Source organism: Macrobrachium nipponense, chromosome 9, assembly GCF_015104395.2.
Source record: "Macrobrachium nipponense isolate FS-2020 chromosome 9, ASM1510439v2, whole genome shotgun sequence".
Lineage (NCBI taxonomy): Eukaryota > Metazoa > Arthropoda > Malacostraca > Decapoda > Palaemonidae > Macrobrachium > Macrobrachium nipponense.
The window spans coordinates 78,255,397-78,274,431 of NC_061110.1; the positions used below are offsets into that span (position 1 = coordinate 78,255,397).

The window sequence follows — 19,035 nt, forward strand, 5'->3', positions numbered from 1 at the left end:
AACTGTGAAATCTTGACAACAATGGAAGATTTTCCACTGACTAGACGAACTAAGCAGTAAACTGATCAGTTTATGCCAGATCTCTATTGACACTATCTGGAAAGTACTAGACCAAGTCACTCACAAACCTGAAAGTGTTGGGCAAATAATGCAAACAACATGGCTGTTCAGCATCAGTAGTACTGGACATTTACTGATCAGTAAAGAAATCATTGTCCATACAGATAACATGCCGAGAATAATTCTCCCCTAGAAAATAGTATGCCGAGAATAATTCTCCCCTAGAAATTAAGTCAATACACCATCCCAGCCTGGAATGCTCTTGGGATCATGATCAATACAAGCAGTCCCCCAGTTAATGGTAGGGGTTCCATTCCCAGCCGAGCGCCAAATATCTGTAAAAGTAGAAAATAAGGTGAACTGAAACTATTGCATTAACCCCACAACATATAAAAATTTTCTAGACAATACATTTACCGATTGGTTTCAAATTCGATTATAAAAACAATTGGTAGTTCAGTTTAGGCTATAATAGAATTCTTGTTAGTAATATTCTTGGATGTTAAAGGGAAGGCTACATACTTTAGAGCCATTATTACTCATCAGAAGACTACAGCTCAAAAGCATCGGTTAAAATCAGGTGCTACTAAGAAAAAAGGAGTAGTTACTGTCTTTTCCTCAAGGATTACCCTTTCCATGGTCTATCCAGAGCTCCTTGGTGACCAGACTAATGTAAAAAAATTTTCTTAACTGGTCTTGGGGCCAGGTATTGTGTTGAAATGATAAACATTATAGCACATGATAGAGTACACATAAATGGACTCCAGATAAGAGGGTACTTTCTATTATCCTCAACGAAGACTAATACCCAGTTAACCTGTGAAAAGCGCAAGAAAAAGAAGTGGTTATACACATATGCACAGTCATATTGTTTACATACAACCAAAATCCAACCAAAAGACCATTACTTTCTGTTGGTCAATGTAGGATGACACATTACCCACAAACCATGTCTCTTTGTCAGAGAAGCGGGGGGGTTTTGAGGACTCAACAATAACTACCAAAAAATAGGTTTTTTACATGTCAAAACCTGTTTTTTGATAGTTTAGGCACTGTCTCATCCTCAAGGAGCTTTACAAAGAAATTGACAGGTAACGAAAAGCTCTTGGATTTTAATCCCAACAACCTGAAAACGCTTGTGGTCCAGAGTCAAGCCATTAGTTTCAAGGCCCCATTCTGTATTCCAGATACCTTTAGGTTTGGTAGCAAAGAACAAGAAACAATGTACAAACTTATGTTTTTTATGGTGAAGTTCTGTGGTGACTTACCTAAGCATGGTGGGTATGGTTGCAGTATTGTCAAACCTTCCCCAGCGATAATTAGCATAATTAGCCTGATGGGAAGACTGTGGTTTGCCGCTGTAGTACCTATGGGTCACGAATATCTATGCCACCTACCAGTAGAGAGAGTAGTCAAATTTGTTCGAGCTCATGGCAAGTGTTGCTAAAGTGTAAGAAAAACGGACCTTTTGGGATGTCTGCCATGACCTCTAGATAAACCTTAAGTGTTTGAACTGTGCATAAAGTTTTGTCTGCTAATTCTGGTTTGCTTAAAATAGGAGATTTCCTTCTTAAAGGAATCCCATTCTTGGCCATGAATGACAGAGGACAATAATAACTGATGGTCAGCCATTTGCGTGATGTATTGTCCCCGTCTAAGAGAGCCCAGTTTGCTAATACAAGCTCCTGGTGCTAATGCAATCAAGAATATTGCATACTGTAGCTTGTGAGTTGTGGTTGTCCCCGTCTAAGAGGAAGACCCGTGGTTTATATCAGGTCCACTGGATTGAGGGGCTGATCAAAGTCTAAGCACCTTGTTCAGGGACCATGTAATTGGAACCCTTCTATACGAGAGTCAAATCACAAAATCATAAATCAATGGTTCTGTTAATGCTGACTTGTATTCCATGACTGCTGCAAGGCATTTGTCTTCAAAAGGAATAAGAAATTTTAAAACAGTTTCCCTAGAACTTTTGAGTGGGCTCTCGGTATGAGTCATCAATAGCAGTAAATGGGGATAGAATTCCTTCTAGAGGGTTTCTCCAATGGCTACCTGAAATTTGTGTCCCTGATCCATCTGGGTTCAGTAGGATCAGTTCAGTGGCAATGCCCACTTTATATTCCATAGTAAGAATGTCTCCCCCATGTAAATATTTTCTTACTTCCTCCACAGGATTAACCTGGGAAGTAGTGGGGACTAATGTTACTGGGTTTTGATCTAAATATAAATCTTGATCTGAGAAAAATGGGTTATATCTGCTGCCAGAGTTTTGCCATTAACACAAATTTCCCCTTTCCTTAGGCTGGCCACTCATGTCAGATGGAATTTGTAATGCCCGGTTGAAGTGGTGGGGTTTGAGCAAGTTTGAATGTGAGTAGGGTGTTTTTCAGTCAAATCAGATCTGAGCAAGCCCGGAAGTCAAGCAGGATCAACAAACCTGATAGTTGAGGTTTGAATAGGGTGACCATTTATTTGACTTGCGAAAGGGGGACAAAGGTCTATAGTAAGCCCATGCGCACTTGCACTTATGTTGAGTCGTTATAAATTCAGATGTTTAATACATAAATATATTCAATTACAGGTGATTATAAATGAGACAGTCTATCAATCAGCGTTTTTATTCAGACATTATCACTGACATTTTAAGGTCTATCAATTAGCGTTTTTATTCAGATATATTACTGACATTTTAAACAGAAAATTATTCTTTAAAATTTAAGGAAAATTACAGACATTATTTAAAAAGAAAAAAAATTCTTACTTCATTCTTTGGCGTATTTTTGGCTTTATTTGATCTTTAAGTATATTCAATAACAGGAAATGATAAATTAGGTTTATCAATGACATTGTTTTTATTCACATGTTATTTATTGCTGACATTTAAAACAAAAATTAGTCTAATTTTTAAGGACAACTGTAGTAATTACATAAAAAAAAAAAAAAAAAGGTTGAAAGGGGGACATTAGGGCGTCGCCCCAAAGACCGCAAATTTTGGGGGGATAGAGTCAAAAAGAGGGACTGTCCCCCTCAAGGGGGGACATATGGTCACCCTAGGTTTGAATGAGGAATCTACAGTCCGACACGACAGTCAAATAGGGGTTTTTCAGATTAAGTCGTTCAGAACTGATAGTTTGCCCCATGCACTTTTTGTGATGAAACTATTAAAAAAACCAGGTATAATAATTTTTTATGGGTTTTTCTTGAGTTTTGCCTATCAAAATAGGCTGTTTTCAGCATTTTCACAGGGGTTCCAACTACAGGCAGTCCCCGGGTTACGACAGGTTCGGCTTACGACGTTCCGAGGTTAGACGCTTTTCAATTATATTCATCAGATATTATTTCCAGGGTTACGACGCCTACAACACTGATCTGGCAGATGAAATATGACACCAAAAATGCAAAATAATCAATATTTGAAGGGCTTTTTTTTATGAAAAATGCAATATGAATACAGTTTACATAGTTTTCAATGCACCCAATGCATTAAAAGTAAGGTTTTCTTAGTATTTTTGATGATGTTTCGGCTTATGATGATTTTCGGCTTACAACGCGTCTCAAGAACGGAACCCCCGTCGTAACCCGGGGACTGCCTGTATTCGTGGATTCTTCACATTCGCGGGGGGTGGGGGGTTAGTTTGCATCCCCGCGAATACAGGGAAACCACTGTATCTGTCGATGAAGCAAATTTTCAATGTTTTTTTTTTACAAGACCATACCCATGGCACGTGGTATAGCCATACCCACTGGCACAAAATGAGTCAAGCAATTTGATATGGAAAACTTGAAATGAGGGTCCCGCATAATGGCAGCCCTGTAGTGATATCAAGCGATTTGAATTTGAATTGTCATACCATTCGGACTAATATCCTATGTACTAATTTGTTTAGTTAGCCCAAACCACTGTTTTATATTACTTTAGGTTATTTCATTATAACTAGAATAATGTTTATATCCAGTCCAAGGATATTTAAGATAAACTACCGTTTAGTGCACCAACAATATTAGGTTTCCTAAATTGCTCTGTCTTAGCCTAGTATAGGGTATTGCCTAATCCAGATTAATCTAGATCAACTGTAAAGGCTATATAAAAATAGAGTTACTTACATGTGCATTCATAGTTAGGCTTTTCTCTAACCCAGATTGTTTATATCTAGCCCTAAACTATTTGGTCTACTACATATATAAAAAAAGTAACTTTCTAATGTGAAACTCACTAATGTGACATTTTATGGTTAGGCTATCACCTACTATGAGACTCAGGGCCTCTGTAACACGGTTTTTTCGCAATAACTTTTTATCTATGCATTTCATAAATATAACGCTTATTCAGAATACCCATTATATCTACACATAAATTTTGACTGTATTCTGCATTACGTTGGTTGAATAAATTTGATATTTATAATGTAAAAGTGACTTTTTCTTGAAGACAGGCCAACTTACTCAGAAAAAAGGTTTCGAACGCACTCATTACGTAACTTATTGACAGCATTTCTTCCGTCTTTCTCGATGGATGATTGGCTATACGTAGCGAAGGCTAGACCTCTGGCAACAATGACATAAAAATTTAAATACAAGCAAAGCAGTACACCTTTATGAACTCTGAAACCTCTCCACTGATAATTGTCATAATGAACAAACTAACAAAATATGTTAATAAATACAAAATCACTTAGATTATTAGTCTAACTCCCAAAATAAGTGTCCTAAGAAATTACAGTCTACTTTATAGGTCACAATCAGATTGACAAGATAAAGGGAATAGTTGGTAATTTTCAAAAACATAGTAGACAAGCTTGATTTGATAACTGCTATATCCAATAATTTTCAAAAACATTGTAGACAAGCTTGATTTGATAACTGCTATATCCACTGTCAAGCAATTGTTATTTATTGGCTATCTACCTATTTACTGAAAAAAAATAGCCGTTACCGTATTTTGGCTTTAAACTGTCACCAATAATTATCGTCAGAATGATGACTTCATGAGGCTCCACCCACTTAGGCCTCGTTATAATTCAGGATAACACTGAAGGCTATCATGGGCATTGTTGGATTAGAAAATTTAACTTCTGGCTATAGAAACTCATTTCTCGAGTAGTTGTAAGAGGTGCTAAATGATCAAGGATCCCAGCCATTGGCCTAAACGTTTAATTCATGTATATTACTTCTATTACTACTGTTGCCGCACTACTGCTACAGTAGTATTACTTCGCTAGCACAGATACCCCGCCCACTTCTATGTATCGTTCTGCCATTCATAAAGTCTTTATATCCAACATGGCCGTACGGTCTACAGAAGAAGAAGAAAAAAATTGTATCGGATGATCCGTTGGTCTGCTGGAGATTTTAGCACATATAAGCTTGTATTTACTTTGGCTAAAAATCTTATTTTAACAAAAATAGTTATATAAAAACTGTTTACATACAATCTCTCTCTCTTGGTGGCATAGTGAATAGTTAATGGGAATGTTCAAAATCCTGAATGACATTAGTACAAGTATTATAATCACGTCACGCTAAATAGAAATAGACCATAAACATTGGATTCAAACTGGAAACTGAATAATTACCTATTCAGGCTATAGTAAGTATGGCCAGGGGCTTTCTCTTGACTGTATAAGTTGCAATCGTAAGACAAATTCAGTTTTGCAACCACGGGGACAATTCCAAATCCTGTTAGCCATTCTTGACTGCTATGGGTTTCAGAGCCGATGGGACAAGGTGAATGAGTTTCTGTTTGGTGGATGGGCGGGGGCAACATTTCGTAAAACGGTGTTTACCTTGCTTACGTAATGAATGTTTTTCGACTCTTGGCTCGTAATCATTGGCCATGGCGTTGGCTAGATAATTTTTACTCAATAAAAATTAAAACTATCGGGTTTAGGTTATTGATAATGCTGACAAAATTTGTGTGGGGTTGTAAAATATACATATGTCAACTTTCAGCTACATCCGATGCTTTGATAAGGAGCAAAGTCCAAAAAACTGTGTTACAGAGTCCCTGAATCTCATAGTAGCACAGGTTATTGTCTAATCCTTATTAATTAATTTACCTTTAAAGGTATGGGATTAACCAGGCGTAATTTGAAGCCTTCATGATAGGCTACTACCTCATAGCCCATTTGGTCTATGCACTGCTTTTGGTCTACTATATAAAACAGTAACTGACTAATGTGAAACTTTATAGTTAGGTTATACAGGTTATTGTCTAATCCTGATTAAGTAAAAGTTTTTGGTCTACCACATAAAAAACGGCAACTTACAAATGTGAAACACTATAGATAGGCTAGCCTAACACCAAGCCTATGTTTTTGTCTAGTCAATCTAGATTATTAAATTCCCTTTTAAGGGTATGTGAAAGATAGCCTAGAGTATTAAGGCAATGCAAATATACAGGCTCTATATAAAGGAAAAATGTCAGTAGCCTTTTATCAAACCCTAAGGTCTTTGGTGTAAACTTTGGTTACTGCCTATGCCCATACCCTAAAAGGATATGCCCTTCAATCTTACCTTAATTCAAGTTACTACCTAATCCAGGTTATTTTTGTTCATCCTTAAGGATACATAATCCTAGGTTATAAGCTACAGACAATATCTACTACAGCCTACCTAACATATTCTCACTGAATCAATTTAGACAGTAGGCTACTGCCTGGTAGGCTATTGCCAACATTGTTATCTGAAAGGATTATCTGTATATTAATAATAATTGTAGAACATTTTAGAAAAAACTAATAAACAGAATTAAAAATTCTTCAATATAATTTTTGCTTCTATAAATAGTTAATGATAACAAAATGTAAGAAGCGCCAATGTGTACTGGCTTGGATGATACCATGAACTTCGGTAATGAAATCAATAAGTGAAAAACTAAACTCTTGGAGCCAATGATCCTAAATCATTAGTGCTGACAAGTACAGGGGAAAAAATGATGGTTTAAGGCTTTTCACGCACAATAAATTCACTGTTCCACATTATAAACTAAAAAGTCTTGGCTGTAACTTACAACTGTACACTTAGCTTTCAACTTATAAGTTTCCATGAACCTCGGTAATGAAAGTAATATAGGTGAAAAACGAAATTCTTGGAGATAGCGTAACGATCATAAATTGTAAGCAGCACAGATGTATGCTGGCGAAATAAGCATGCACAATAAATCATTGCTCCACAGTCTAAACTAGAAAAGACCAGAAAGGGAATGGCGTTTTGGTCAGATTTTGGTCGTATGTAAAGAATATGACTGTGTGTATGTGCATAACCACTTCTTGCGGTTCTGACATAGGTAAACTGAATACGTATTAGTATTCGCTGAGGATAATAGGAAGTGCCCTCTTATCCAGAATCCATCTATACTTTATCAAGTATTATATGTTTATCATTAGGACACAATACCCAGCCATAAGACCAGACATTAGTCTGGTCACCATGGAGCTCTGGATAGACCATGGAAAGGGTAATCCTTGAGGATGAAGCAGCAACTACACAATAAAAATTTTAAAAAATATTCTATTGGTTTAATATATCAAGAGTATTATTTCATGCATATGGTTAGAAATCTAATACTATAGCTAAATGAGTAGCATGACTATACTTGGTTATTTTCCATCTGTCCACCCGCCCGAGGTGTTTGTGTATGGTAACACTGCATCCCAGGCTTTAGATAGTTACAATCAGCTTACATTCAACAATTATAATAATATCCTATTTCGAATATTAATGGTGCAATTTGCAAACAGTAAATTATTAAAAAAATTTTCAGTTGCAAATGTACACCCATATATCCTATTTTTACCTAAAACTTACACATAGTGTAACTATCTAAAGCCGGGGACGCAGTGTTACCATATGCAAACACCACAGGCGGGTGGACAGATGGAAAAAAACAGAGTACATATAGACAACTGTGTGCCCGTTAAAAGAGATATGGTTGCATGTATGATTAAGAATTAACAAGTATCATATTCATCAGTTCCTTCTGTTGTTTAATATATTTAGTACTGTACATACAGTATGTTATTTTAGATGAAGTGTTATTAGAATCCCTCCACAGTATTAGAGATAAAAAATATACTTCAAATTTAATCTAGGTAAACCAAACCAGGGAAACTTGAAGTGGAAATCCATTGCACCAAGATTAACACCCAGCAGGCCTCAAGGTATCAAACTCACCTTAGCCAGCTTTACAAGACACTCTGGAGGACCTGAAGAATGAAACAGACGACTTTTAACTCTGCATCTTGGAGAAGGTTCAGCAGATTTACTTCCCCCAGAGTTCTGATAGTCATTAGGACTAAGGGTGCTCATCACTGTTTTGGCTGAAGATGACTGTAATAAGGAATTCAGGAGCACTTACATCAGTTTTTCATGTCTAAAAAGTGCATGAAGACAAGCCCATTAAAAATCCGGTACCGTACATAGATCCCATTTATTTGATGAAAGTTTAATTGCTAAAATCATAAGTGTTTTAAATATCTTGTTTCACTATATATTAGTTCATTTGCTAACCAGTTTTAAATATCTTGTTTCACTATGTTAGTTCATTTGCTACCTGTTTTTGTCAGAGTAGACTAAAGATGCTCTGTAAGGCCTCACCTCAAAATTAAAAAGATTCTTGTTGGTTTATTCTGTTAGCATCACTGATCAAATCTTCGGTAGACTACTAATCACCAAATATAAATGTCTTTTAATTTTTTCTGGATTTAACTTTTCCATCTTTAGGAAATGATTTGGAAACATGATCCTATTCTTTCTCTTCCTCTTCTTTCCACTCTCAAGAATTGTAAAGACATTGTTGAAGAATTTCAGATGATGCTCACCTCAGAATTTTGTATATGTATTATTAGTCCCACAACTTTTAAAGAGTTGACAGAATTGTTGCTCATGAGTAATAACTATAAGCACTTCAGGGGTGATTCTGTTTTAATTCCATATTAAGTACATCATTGTGATTTTTTTCTATAATTACAGTGGGCAATGGTGAACTGCCAGAACAAAAAGTATCTCTTTTATGCTCTTCTCTTCCCTGGACATGGTAGTCCTTTAGGGTTATTTTGCGCCAGGCATGGTATACATACAGGATTTAAGTAAACAGCTAGTATGCTTCCAGATTTTCACAGTCACTTTGACTTATACATTTTTAAAAATAATTTGACCCAAATCAACTTTTATCTTATACATTTTTAAAAATAATTTGACCCAAATCAACTTTTATCATCTCCAAAAACTTCAGTGCTTAGCACAAAAGCTGGTTTGTTTCTGGCATTACTGAATAATCAGCATAGCAGGCTAATTAATCTTCAAATGTTTCCTGATTATGAAGAAGCTTACCCATATTTCTATTGGTGTACATGCTCTATATTGTATGATTTATGACATTTTTCAGCCACACTGAGGCCAAAGCCAATTCATTTATTGACACTTGACCAAACTGTCAATACTGGGCATCTCAGTTTAAGCATTTCCAGGACTGATGTTAAAAAAAATGCTGTGGTTATTGTTATATCACCTGAGAGAGATGTGATTTTACACCTAAAGAACAAATTTTCATAGGAAAAAACTACTTTCAGTAAATGATGTGAGTCCACAAAGGAGTTACACTCTCATGGTCCTCCCAAGGCTCTATAAGACAGACTGACTAATCTCTATATGCATTCTCTTATAGTTGGTCTTGGCCACAATAGTACTAGTACATACATAGTTGGAAAAGTACTAGATTATAAAAGACTCAGGACAAGAGGAGCTCTATCTCCACACCGAGAACCTTGGTTTTCCGTATCCTAACTGCACAGATGTGACAATAGCGGCTATGTCGGCTATCTTCCTCTTCACACCAGGTCTGTGCAAGATAAGGCTTCACCCCAGTCTCATGCCTTTTTGTCAGGGAAAGTGGGTATGTTTGAAGATTCACAGTGGCTACCAACAAAATATGTTTTTCCTGCATCAAAAACTGCTTTTTGATAGCATAGCTGTTGTTCGTCCTCAAAGGAACTTCCAAAAGAAATTGACAGGTGATGAAATGATTTAGCTTCAAATAAACATCCCAACCACCATGATAAATCAATTGGTCTGAAGTGTAGTCACAGGTTATCAGCCAATATCCTCATCTCAGATACCCATTAGGGTTTGGCAATCAAGAACAGGAAACAACACACGAACCAATATATAAATTATTCTTTATGGTTCTTGGGAGACTTACTCAATTCAGGATTAGTACACCTTATACAGCAATATCTCAGTATGACCTCTAACCCCCCTCCCATGGCACTAGTGTTGCAGGAATTTTTTATCCAAGGTAAAGTCACAGATTATCAACTGTTCTTTATTCTAGATACCAATTAGGGTTTGGCAATAAAGAACAGGAAACAATACATAAACCTATACTATATGGATTATCCCCTGTGGTTCTAAGGTGACCTGCCTGATTATGTAAGGTCTGGCTGTGGGATTACTGCACCTTCTCTGGTTCAGGAATACTACCCTGTACACTCAAGAGATTTCTTCGAAAGAAACATTAAAAAAAAAAAAAAAAAGAGTTAATAATATACTCACCTTTTAGATGTCATGCAACTCCAGAAAATGGTGAGGGTTCTGCCTTTTTAATGAAACAGTAAAATAATTCTCAGCCCAAATGAGTGGCTTGTTTGTGCTATGCTGTAAGAAAATGAAGACTGTCTGGGATGCTTGCTGTAACATCTAGGTAAACTTTGGTTGCTTGAACTAGGCATGATGTTTTATCCCAATACTTAGTTCCTTATCAGAAAAGAGAATTTTCCCTTTAAAAGGTCCTCATCCTAGACCAGGTGACAAAAGTTAATGATTGCTAGGTGTATGAGTGATGAAACGTTGTCCATGTCTTAGAAAGCCCAGTTTGCTAATCCAAGCTCCTGATGCCAAATCAGTCAAGACTGCCTTTTGGAGCATGTGTGTTGTAGTTGTATTGGGCCCAATGAACTGGGGTGGTGGAAAGGGGGGGGGGGGGGGGGGGGGGGATTAGGGGTGGGGGGGAGGGGGGGGGAGACAGGAGTCTAAGAATCTTATTCAGGGACCAAGTTCTGGGAAGCCTTGCAGGAGCTGGCCTTTGCAGTGTGAAGGACTGGAGAAGGGAATTAACAATTTCTAAATTAGAATAAATTCCAAATCATGAAGCAAGGGTTCGAACAATGCAGCCTTGTATATCATGACTTGTCATAATAGCAAGGCACATGACCTCAAAGGATTTATAAATGTAAAACTTTTTTAACAGATTCTGACTGAGCTCTAAGGAATAAGGTAACTAACCACCTAACCACATTTTCCATGCAAACTGCTATGTCGAACAGATGAAGTCCATGGTTTTTGCACTAGGCAGTCCCTGGTTAACAACGGGGTTCTGTTCTTAGCCAGGTGCTGATAACAGAAAATCATCATTAACTAGAACATCATAATAATTAAGGTAATAAACGGCATTTACGACACTATAAGCATCTATCAGCACTAATAAACTGCTTACCAGTGCCAAAAATAACTTAAAAGACCCCGATAAACTGCCTACCAACACCAATAAACTGCCTACCAACACCGATAAACTGCCTACCAACACCGATAAACTGCCTACCGATACCGATAACCCAATTACCAGCGCTGAAAATAACTTACCAACACTGATAATCTGGTTAATGATGTTAAACAAGCGTTGTAAAACTGAAATGCCATTAACTCATGTCAATGATAAGCAGGGACTACTTATGTTCTTAGTAATGTTAGGTAAATCATCATGGTCGACTACATAGATTTAAAAAATCCACATGTGAAGGTCAAGGCTCTGAAAGGAGGATTCATAGACGACTTTCCCTCCTATCTGGGATAAAGCAACAGATGGCAATGGAATCTATTCGCTCACCCGCTGTTGAAGCAAAAGGAACCAATGACTGTTCGAACAATTCAGGGCCTCTAGGTAAGTAGTTATGTTGAAAGCTAGCAGATTATTTAAAGCCTTTGAAACCTGGGGCAATGGAGGAAAGAGGTATCATCCTTAATTTATGCCAGTCTTATAAGGATGTCTCTTGTTACTGCCTGAATATTCATGCTCTGATGGTTCTTGCATGTGGCAAACAGGTCCACTTCTGCATGTGGAAACATGTTGGCATTTACCGACTTCAGCGGGGCTGAATGTGAGCCCAACCTCTTGATACAAGACACTGCAGTCATATTGTCTAAACTATCAGCTCTTTTAGATAGAAAAACAGCCAACAGTCTCAAGAAGCTGATATGACAATCCTCCCAATGACCTTCCCAACCTGTCAAGGAGGCATCAGTACGTATTATCACTTGTACAGATGATGGAGCCAGGTTGACCTGTGTTGACAAAGATCTCTTCCAGGTCCACAGATGGAGTATCTTGTCAATCTCCAATCACAAAAACTTCTCTTGGCATGGGAAAGCCAGATTTTGTTGACATCCTACAATTGCAATCTCAGGATTAGAACTATGTAGAACTGACACAAACTATAACAGGCCCAGACTTCATTCCAAACGTCATCTAGACAAGCTGGGCATTGCAAGGAATCATCTCAGGTTCTTCCTTATTCTGGTTTGAGTATGTATTTTTGGGAAGAGACAGCCAGCCATGAAGAGTATCCCAACAAAGTCCTTGCCTCAGAAAATGTCCCTATCCAAAACATCTTTCATATCTATGGAGACAATCGAAGTCCCTTGGAGAATGAGTGAATGTACTTGGACAACAGTAGTCATCAGAAACTTGTTGCAAAATTTTTTTTTCAAACTTGATGTCAAGGATCACCCATCATCTAGAGGAATCCTTCTTGGGAATGATAAAAGAGTGGTGGAATATATGGTTCCCTTTATTCTATTTTTTTTTTTAGAGAGAGAGAGAGAGAGAGAGAGAGAGAGAGAGAGAGAGAGGAAGGGTGGGACCATCTCTACCCTAGACCATTAAAAATAATACTATGTCCCCAAGGAGAGAACTTACACTGCATATGGTGCTGTAGGCAACCCCTGAACATCCAAGTCATATTGGGCTCAGCCTCTTCCCTTAACTTCTATATATTGTCCAGCAATTGATTTCCCCCTGCTTTGAAAGGAGTGCTGCTGCTATTGTTGTCCTTCCTTTTGTTGTTGGAGGGATCATTTAGTAGTGACTGGAGGCTTATATATATATGACTCCATTTCATACCAAGCTCTTAGGCTTAAGAAGAGCAAACTACCGAGAGTATTGTTTATCAGATTACCCTTTTCCAAAAAGAGCATATATTGTACAATCCTGTTGTTAGGCTCATTAAATGGGTTGTGCATCAACAGACTCTTCAAAAAAAGTCCCAACAGATAGGGGAGGGAAATACTGAAGCCCACCGATGCTTTGTAGCAATCCTTAATGCAACACTGCAGAAAGTCATAGAGTTCTCCCTACAATCCATAATGTGTTCTGGCTACTGGAGCAAACCTTGTTCTGGAAGACTCTGGAAGCTCTTTAATAGCCACTTACATCATAGTACGTAGTGGAAGTTATTATATCAAGGAGGTGGAGCCTAGCATGAAATTCACCCATGGCTGTCCCTATTGCCCATTCCTTTGTAGAACTATCAGATAACGTAGCCCTTCTCATACAAGGTTTGGAGTACAAGATTTATATTCAGCCAAAAGTACTGAATATTCAAGATATAAAATACAAAATTCCCAGAAGGAATTGATCACAAATTTGATAAAATATGCACTAATTTGTGTTGGTGTATGATTTGTTTGTTTGTAAAGTATACGTTTTCCCATGCCAATACTGCTGTGTTACTGTTTTACCTATAAGAGATCAAATTCCTTATATGTAATACAGTATGTATTTGTGTATTGCTACAGTATTAGCAAGGTTTATGTTCTCATTTCAAATCTATGATAGACAAAAGTCTACTCACGGACAAATTTGTTCACTTTCTTTAAAAGTTTTTGAATGGAACTAAGAATTATGTAAAGTTTCAGTTGTCAGGTATCTGTACAGATTTTTTGTGTTAAGTGTAAAAGTTCACCCAATAGTACAAGACATCAAAATTACATCAGACTTTTGTATCATAATTGTCATTCTAATTAATTTAATAGTTATCTAAATTTTTTATATAAGTATGTATAATTTTCCTATCTTTACAATACTGTATGTACTAGGCAATATCATTTTTTTTATTTTTAACTTTACCTTGTATCTAATGTAACTTGCAAGTTGAGCTGAAATAGTTGAAAACATCACAATATTATTTGTAAAGAGGCATAGTATAAAAATACTGTTACAAGGTGCAGAAAATAATATATTTTCATAATAAAATTAAGTTCCACATTATACTTACCAAGCAATTACATAGTAGCTAACGTTATAACTTGCTCAGCAGCCTCAATTTTGACATTTACAGCCACACTTCTATTTTTTTTAGTGTAGGTAACTAGCCCTGCTCATTTCAGGGAAAAATAGGTACAACACAGCTGAAGAGCTCAATTCGTTTGTGCCCTATGTCCATGAGAGGGAAGGAGGGCTCAAATTCTGTAATTACCTGTTAAGTATATACAAAACTTAATTCTGTTATGAAAATTTTTTAAAGTAACTTACCAAGTACGGTAATTACATAGCTGAATCCCACATTTTCAGGAGGTGGGATACATGGACATATTCTAATCAACAACATTTAGTAATGGTAATGAATTTGAAATAAAAGGTAGCTAGCATTGGACAAATGCTTGCTGTAACCTTTCCCGGTAAGATAGCTACAGCAGGAAGATACTGCCTCTGGTTGGTGCTCATGGCAGTATAGCTGTGGAGCACCTCTACTTAAGTGGAAGCCAAGGAGTATTCCAATGGCTAACAAAGCATCAAAAAGGGCACTTGCCCTGGGTGCGGTACCACAATAAACAAACCAGAAAATGCTGTTACTTACACATAAAATAAAAACCACTACCCATCCACTAAAAGACTGGTGGGTACTCCAATTACACTGTACCTCCATGCTCTCCAAGACTTGACACACTATACCAAGGTGAAGAGATAAAGAGTAGAAGGAATGCTTCCTATGCTTCGTCCCCCAATACCATGCCAGCCGTGAAAATGGACCCTGGGTACTGTAATTTTTAAACTCCTCACTTCATGCAAATAATGTGACACAAACATTGATTTACTACACCTCCAATAGTGGGACTGAAGAATCGTGATGACAAGTTTAAAAGCCAAATTCTCATGGGCGACTAGGCAATAATATCTCTTGAAAGGAATGCCAATGCATTCTTGGAAAGCAGTCAAGAAGGATTTTCCAGAGAGCACCAGAGGTTACTGGAGGGGCCTCTGATCCTCTTAGCCCTATTAAGGTAATATCTCAAAACCCCTTAGGACAAAGAGCTCTCCCTTCTTCTAGTCCAAGAATGTCAAAAATATTCTTGAAGATGAAAGAACGGGGCCAGGGCTAGGAAGAAGTCTCGTTCTTAGCCAGAAAACCAAGTGTAAATGAGCAGACTGCATCTTGAGAGACTCCAACTCTCTTATCTCTAGCAGGCAGCTCACTGATTCTTTTGACCGTAGCCAAAGCAACAAGGAAAAGGGTTTCTCTCATTAAATCTCTGAAAGAGATGGAGTGAAGGGCCTCAAACGGAGAGCCCACAAGCCATTTACGGACAACATCCAGGTTCCAGGAGACCAAGTCTGTCCTCTTCTGCTTGGTTGTCTCAAAGGACTTAAATAGATCACTGATACTGGCAGTCCCTGGTTATTGGTGGACTCGGCTAATGGCGATCCAGTTTTATGGCACTTGTCTAGTGCCAAAAATCAGCTGCACTGATTTCTGGTTATCAGCACTGATAATACATTGCCACTGATACACACCTAACAGAAGTGCCATTAACCAGTTATTGGCTCCAAAAATTGCCGATTTTCGGTTATCAGTGGTTTTTGCTTATCATAATGCTGTCAGAACGGAACCTCCGCCAATAACCAGGGACTGCCTGTATCCTGATTAGACGACAGATCCAGGCCTCTGTTTAAAAACAGAACCCAGCATGGCTCTGTATCCTTAGATGGTAGACAAAGCTAAACCTCTAGCTGTGGGAAATTGCCCACTTTGCCTGGTAGACCCTACAAGAAAACTAATGTCTACACTTTGCAATTGCCTCTGCATCTGGTCTTGAGAAAACTTGGTCTCTGTGGCAGAATTCTTGGAAAGTCCAGGAACCACTCCTTTAGAGGCCGGAACGGAGCTACTAGGATCACTGAAGTATTGCGGTGTGTTAAAAACTTCTTTCAAGCTTCCCTTATCATGCTGAATGGTAGGAAGGCATACATGTCCAGGTTCCTAAAGCATGGCATCCGTTGCCTATGCCAGAGGGTCCGGGGCTGAAGACCAAAACATCAGAAGGCGATGGCTCCTTGACGCTGCAAACAAGTACAGGTCTCTTGACAGCTTTCCCCACAGTTTCCACAGGTCAGTACATACCTGTGGATTTATTGTCCACTTCATTGGTAGAACCTGCCTGTAGTGACTAAGCTCATCCACCAGAACATTCAGCTTGCACTGGATGAATCACCTAACAATCTTGGTGCAATTTTTCTGCACCCACAGGAGCTGGTCCTTTGCTGTTTCGTAGAGGAAGGAGGAGTGAGTACCTTCCTGATTCTTGATGTAAAAAAGAGCGGTTTTGTGTTGTCCAAATGGACCGCTACTCTCTTGTTGAAGGTCGCTACTACATATGGTTGAAGGCCTAAATGAGTTGCCTTCAATTCTCTTATATTGATGTAAAGATTCCTATCTTCCTGGAACCATGCCCCAAAAACTTCTATGTCTCTCTGAAGAGCCCCTCCAACCCAGATCCAATGCATCTGAATACAAGCAGTCCCTGGTTATCGGCAGGGTTTCCATTCTGATGGCTTAATGATAGGCAAAAATCGGCAATAACCGAAAATCGGCAATTTTTGGCACTTATTGGCACCAATAACTGGATTTTGGCACTGATAACCAGTTAATGGCACCTCTGTTAGGTATAAATCAGCACCAATGTTCTATTATTGGTGTTGATAACTGGAAATCAGCGCATTTAAGCGCCAAAAATTGATCATTTTTGGTTACGGCGCTAAACCGCTAAACAAGTGCCATAAAACTGGATCGCTGATAACCAAGGCACCCAATAACCAGGGACTGCCCGTATAAGGCTATGCTTGGGCTGAAAGGAAAGAAGACTCCCATTCTAAAATTCTTCCTTCTCATAGCCATCACCAAAGGTCTTCCTTGATTGCTGGCATGATGGGAAACACAAATGAGTTTTCCTGTTCCAACTGGCCTTCAGGAAGAACTGCATTACCCTAATATGAATTCTTCCTAATGGGATGAACTTCTCGATGGATGAGAGTTCCTATAAGACTCATCCATTTGTTAGCTGAAAAGGACAAGAAAGAGAGGGAACTTTGAGCTGTCTGAAGGCAAGACTCGACTCTTTTGGGGGATGGAAAAACCCAAAAGTTGAGAGTCGATCATCATCCCCAAATAAAGAATTGCTTGATTCTGCATCAGATGCAGCTTTTGTAAGTTGACTAGTTAGCCCAGACTCTGGCTGAGGAGAAGGGTCTTCCGTACGTCCTCCATGAACTTTCTCTTAAGGGAGAGCGTAGAAGGCAATCATCTAAACAGAAGTAGAGGTTGATGCCTATGAGGTGGAGCCACTTTGCTAGAAGCGCAAGAACAAGAGTAAAAACTTGAGGGGCTGTTAAGAGGCCTAAGCACAGAGCCCGAAACTGAAAACACACTGCCTTGGAACATGAACTTCAGGTACTTCTTGGAGTCCGGATGTACATGGACATGGAAGTAAGCATCCTGCATATCAATGGTTACCACCAATTGCACTGATAAATGGATGAAAGGACTAATTGGTTTGTTAACATTATGAATTTCATCTTCCCGTGCTCACGTTCTCAACCACCTCTACAGCTTCCTTCCTGAGAAGGGAAGAGACCTCTTCCAACAGGGTTGAATGCCTCTCTGAGCCTTCAGAGTAGGCTACTAATATGATTGGTGTCAAAACTAGGGGAGGCTTCTCCCTGAATGGGATGGAGTCGCCCTCTCTTAGAACCTTAAAAACCCAAGCCTCTGACTTCCCATTTCTCGCAAAAATGAAGAAGTCTAGCTCCCACTGGTACATGGAGGACTGGATCCTCATTTGCGAGAGGGTTTAGTGGAGTTCTTCTTGACTGGCCTGACTGAGCAAAGTTCGAGCGAGAGTGAGATTGGATTCTTACTCTACCCTCCAAAGAAGTGAGACTGTCCTAGTGCCAAATGAAACAGACTCCTTGGGACACTTGGTTGACTGATCAAGGAGATCTTGTGTGGATTTTTTCTGAGATCTGAGGCTACCTGCTACATTATAGCCCAAGGAAAAAGATGAAGTTGATCCAAAGGTGAAAATAGGAGAGCAGATATCTGAGAAGAAGCAAATCCTTAGGTAGTGAAGGAACACCACAATTCCCACTTCTTCGGCACCCCCAGAGAAAATAAAACAATCAGTTCCAGGGATCCATCCCCCAGTCAGCAGACAAGTCCTCTGCCAGAAAATGATATTGTTATTTTACAATAAAGTTTTGTACATACTTACCTGGCAGATATATACTTAGCTTACGTCTCTGACGTCACGACAGAATTCAAAACTCGCGGCAAATGCGACAGGTAGGTCAGGTGATCTACCCCACCCGCCGCTGGGTGGCAGGTGTATGAACCAATCCCCTTTTCCAGTCATAATTTTTCTTCCACCTGTCTCCTGAGGGGAGGCTGGGAGGGCCATCAATCGTATATATCTGCCAGGTAAGTATGTACAAAACTTTATTGTAAAATAACAATATCATTTTTGTACATGAACTTTCCTGCCAGATATATACTTAGCTGATTGACACCCTTGGTGGAGGGAAAAAGACAGAGCTAACAAGGAAAAAGGGGAAACAACATCTGTTGTAGGATACTAACAAACCTTGGTTCT

General features: G+C 38.6%; 1 protein-coding gene across 1 annotated transcript in view; it reads right to left on the bottom strand.

The window, feature by feature from the left end:
• LOC135218026 (uncharacterized) overlaps positions 1 to 19,035 on the bottom strand; it is a 182,417-nt gene that overhangs the window by 124,838 nt on the left and 38,544 nt on the right. Inside the window, exon 4 of the mRNA XM_064254172.1 lies at positions 8,233 to 8,388. Coding sequence (XP_064110242.1) covers positions 8,233 to 8,388 — 156 coding nt within the window. The remainder of the gene's footprint in view (positions 1 to 8,232; positions 8,389 to 19,035) is intronic.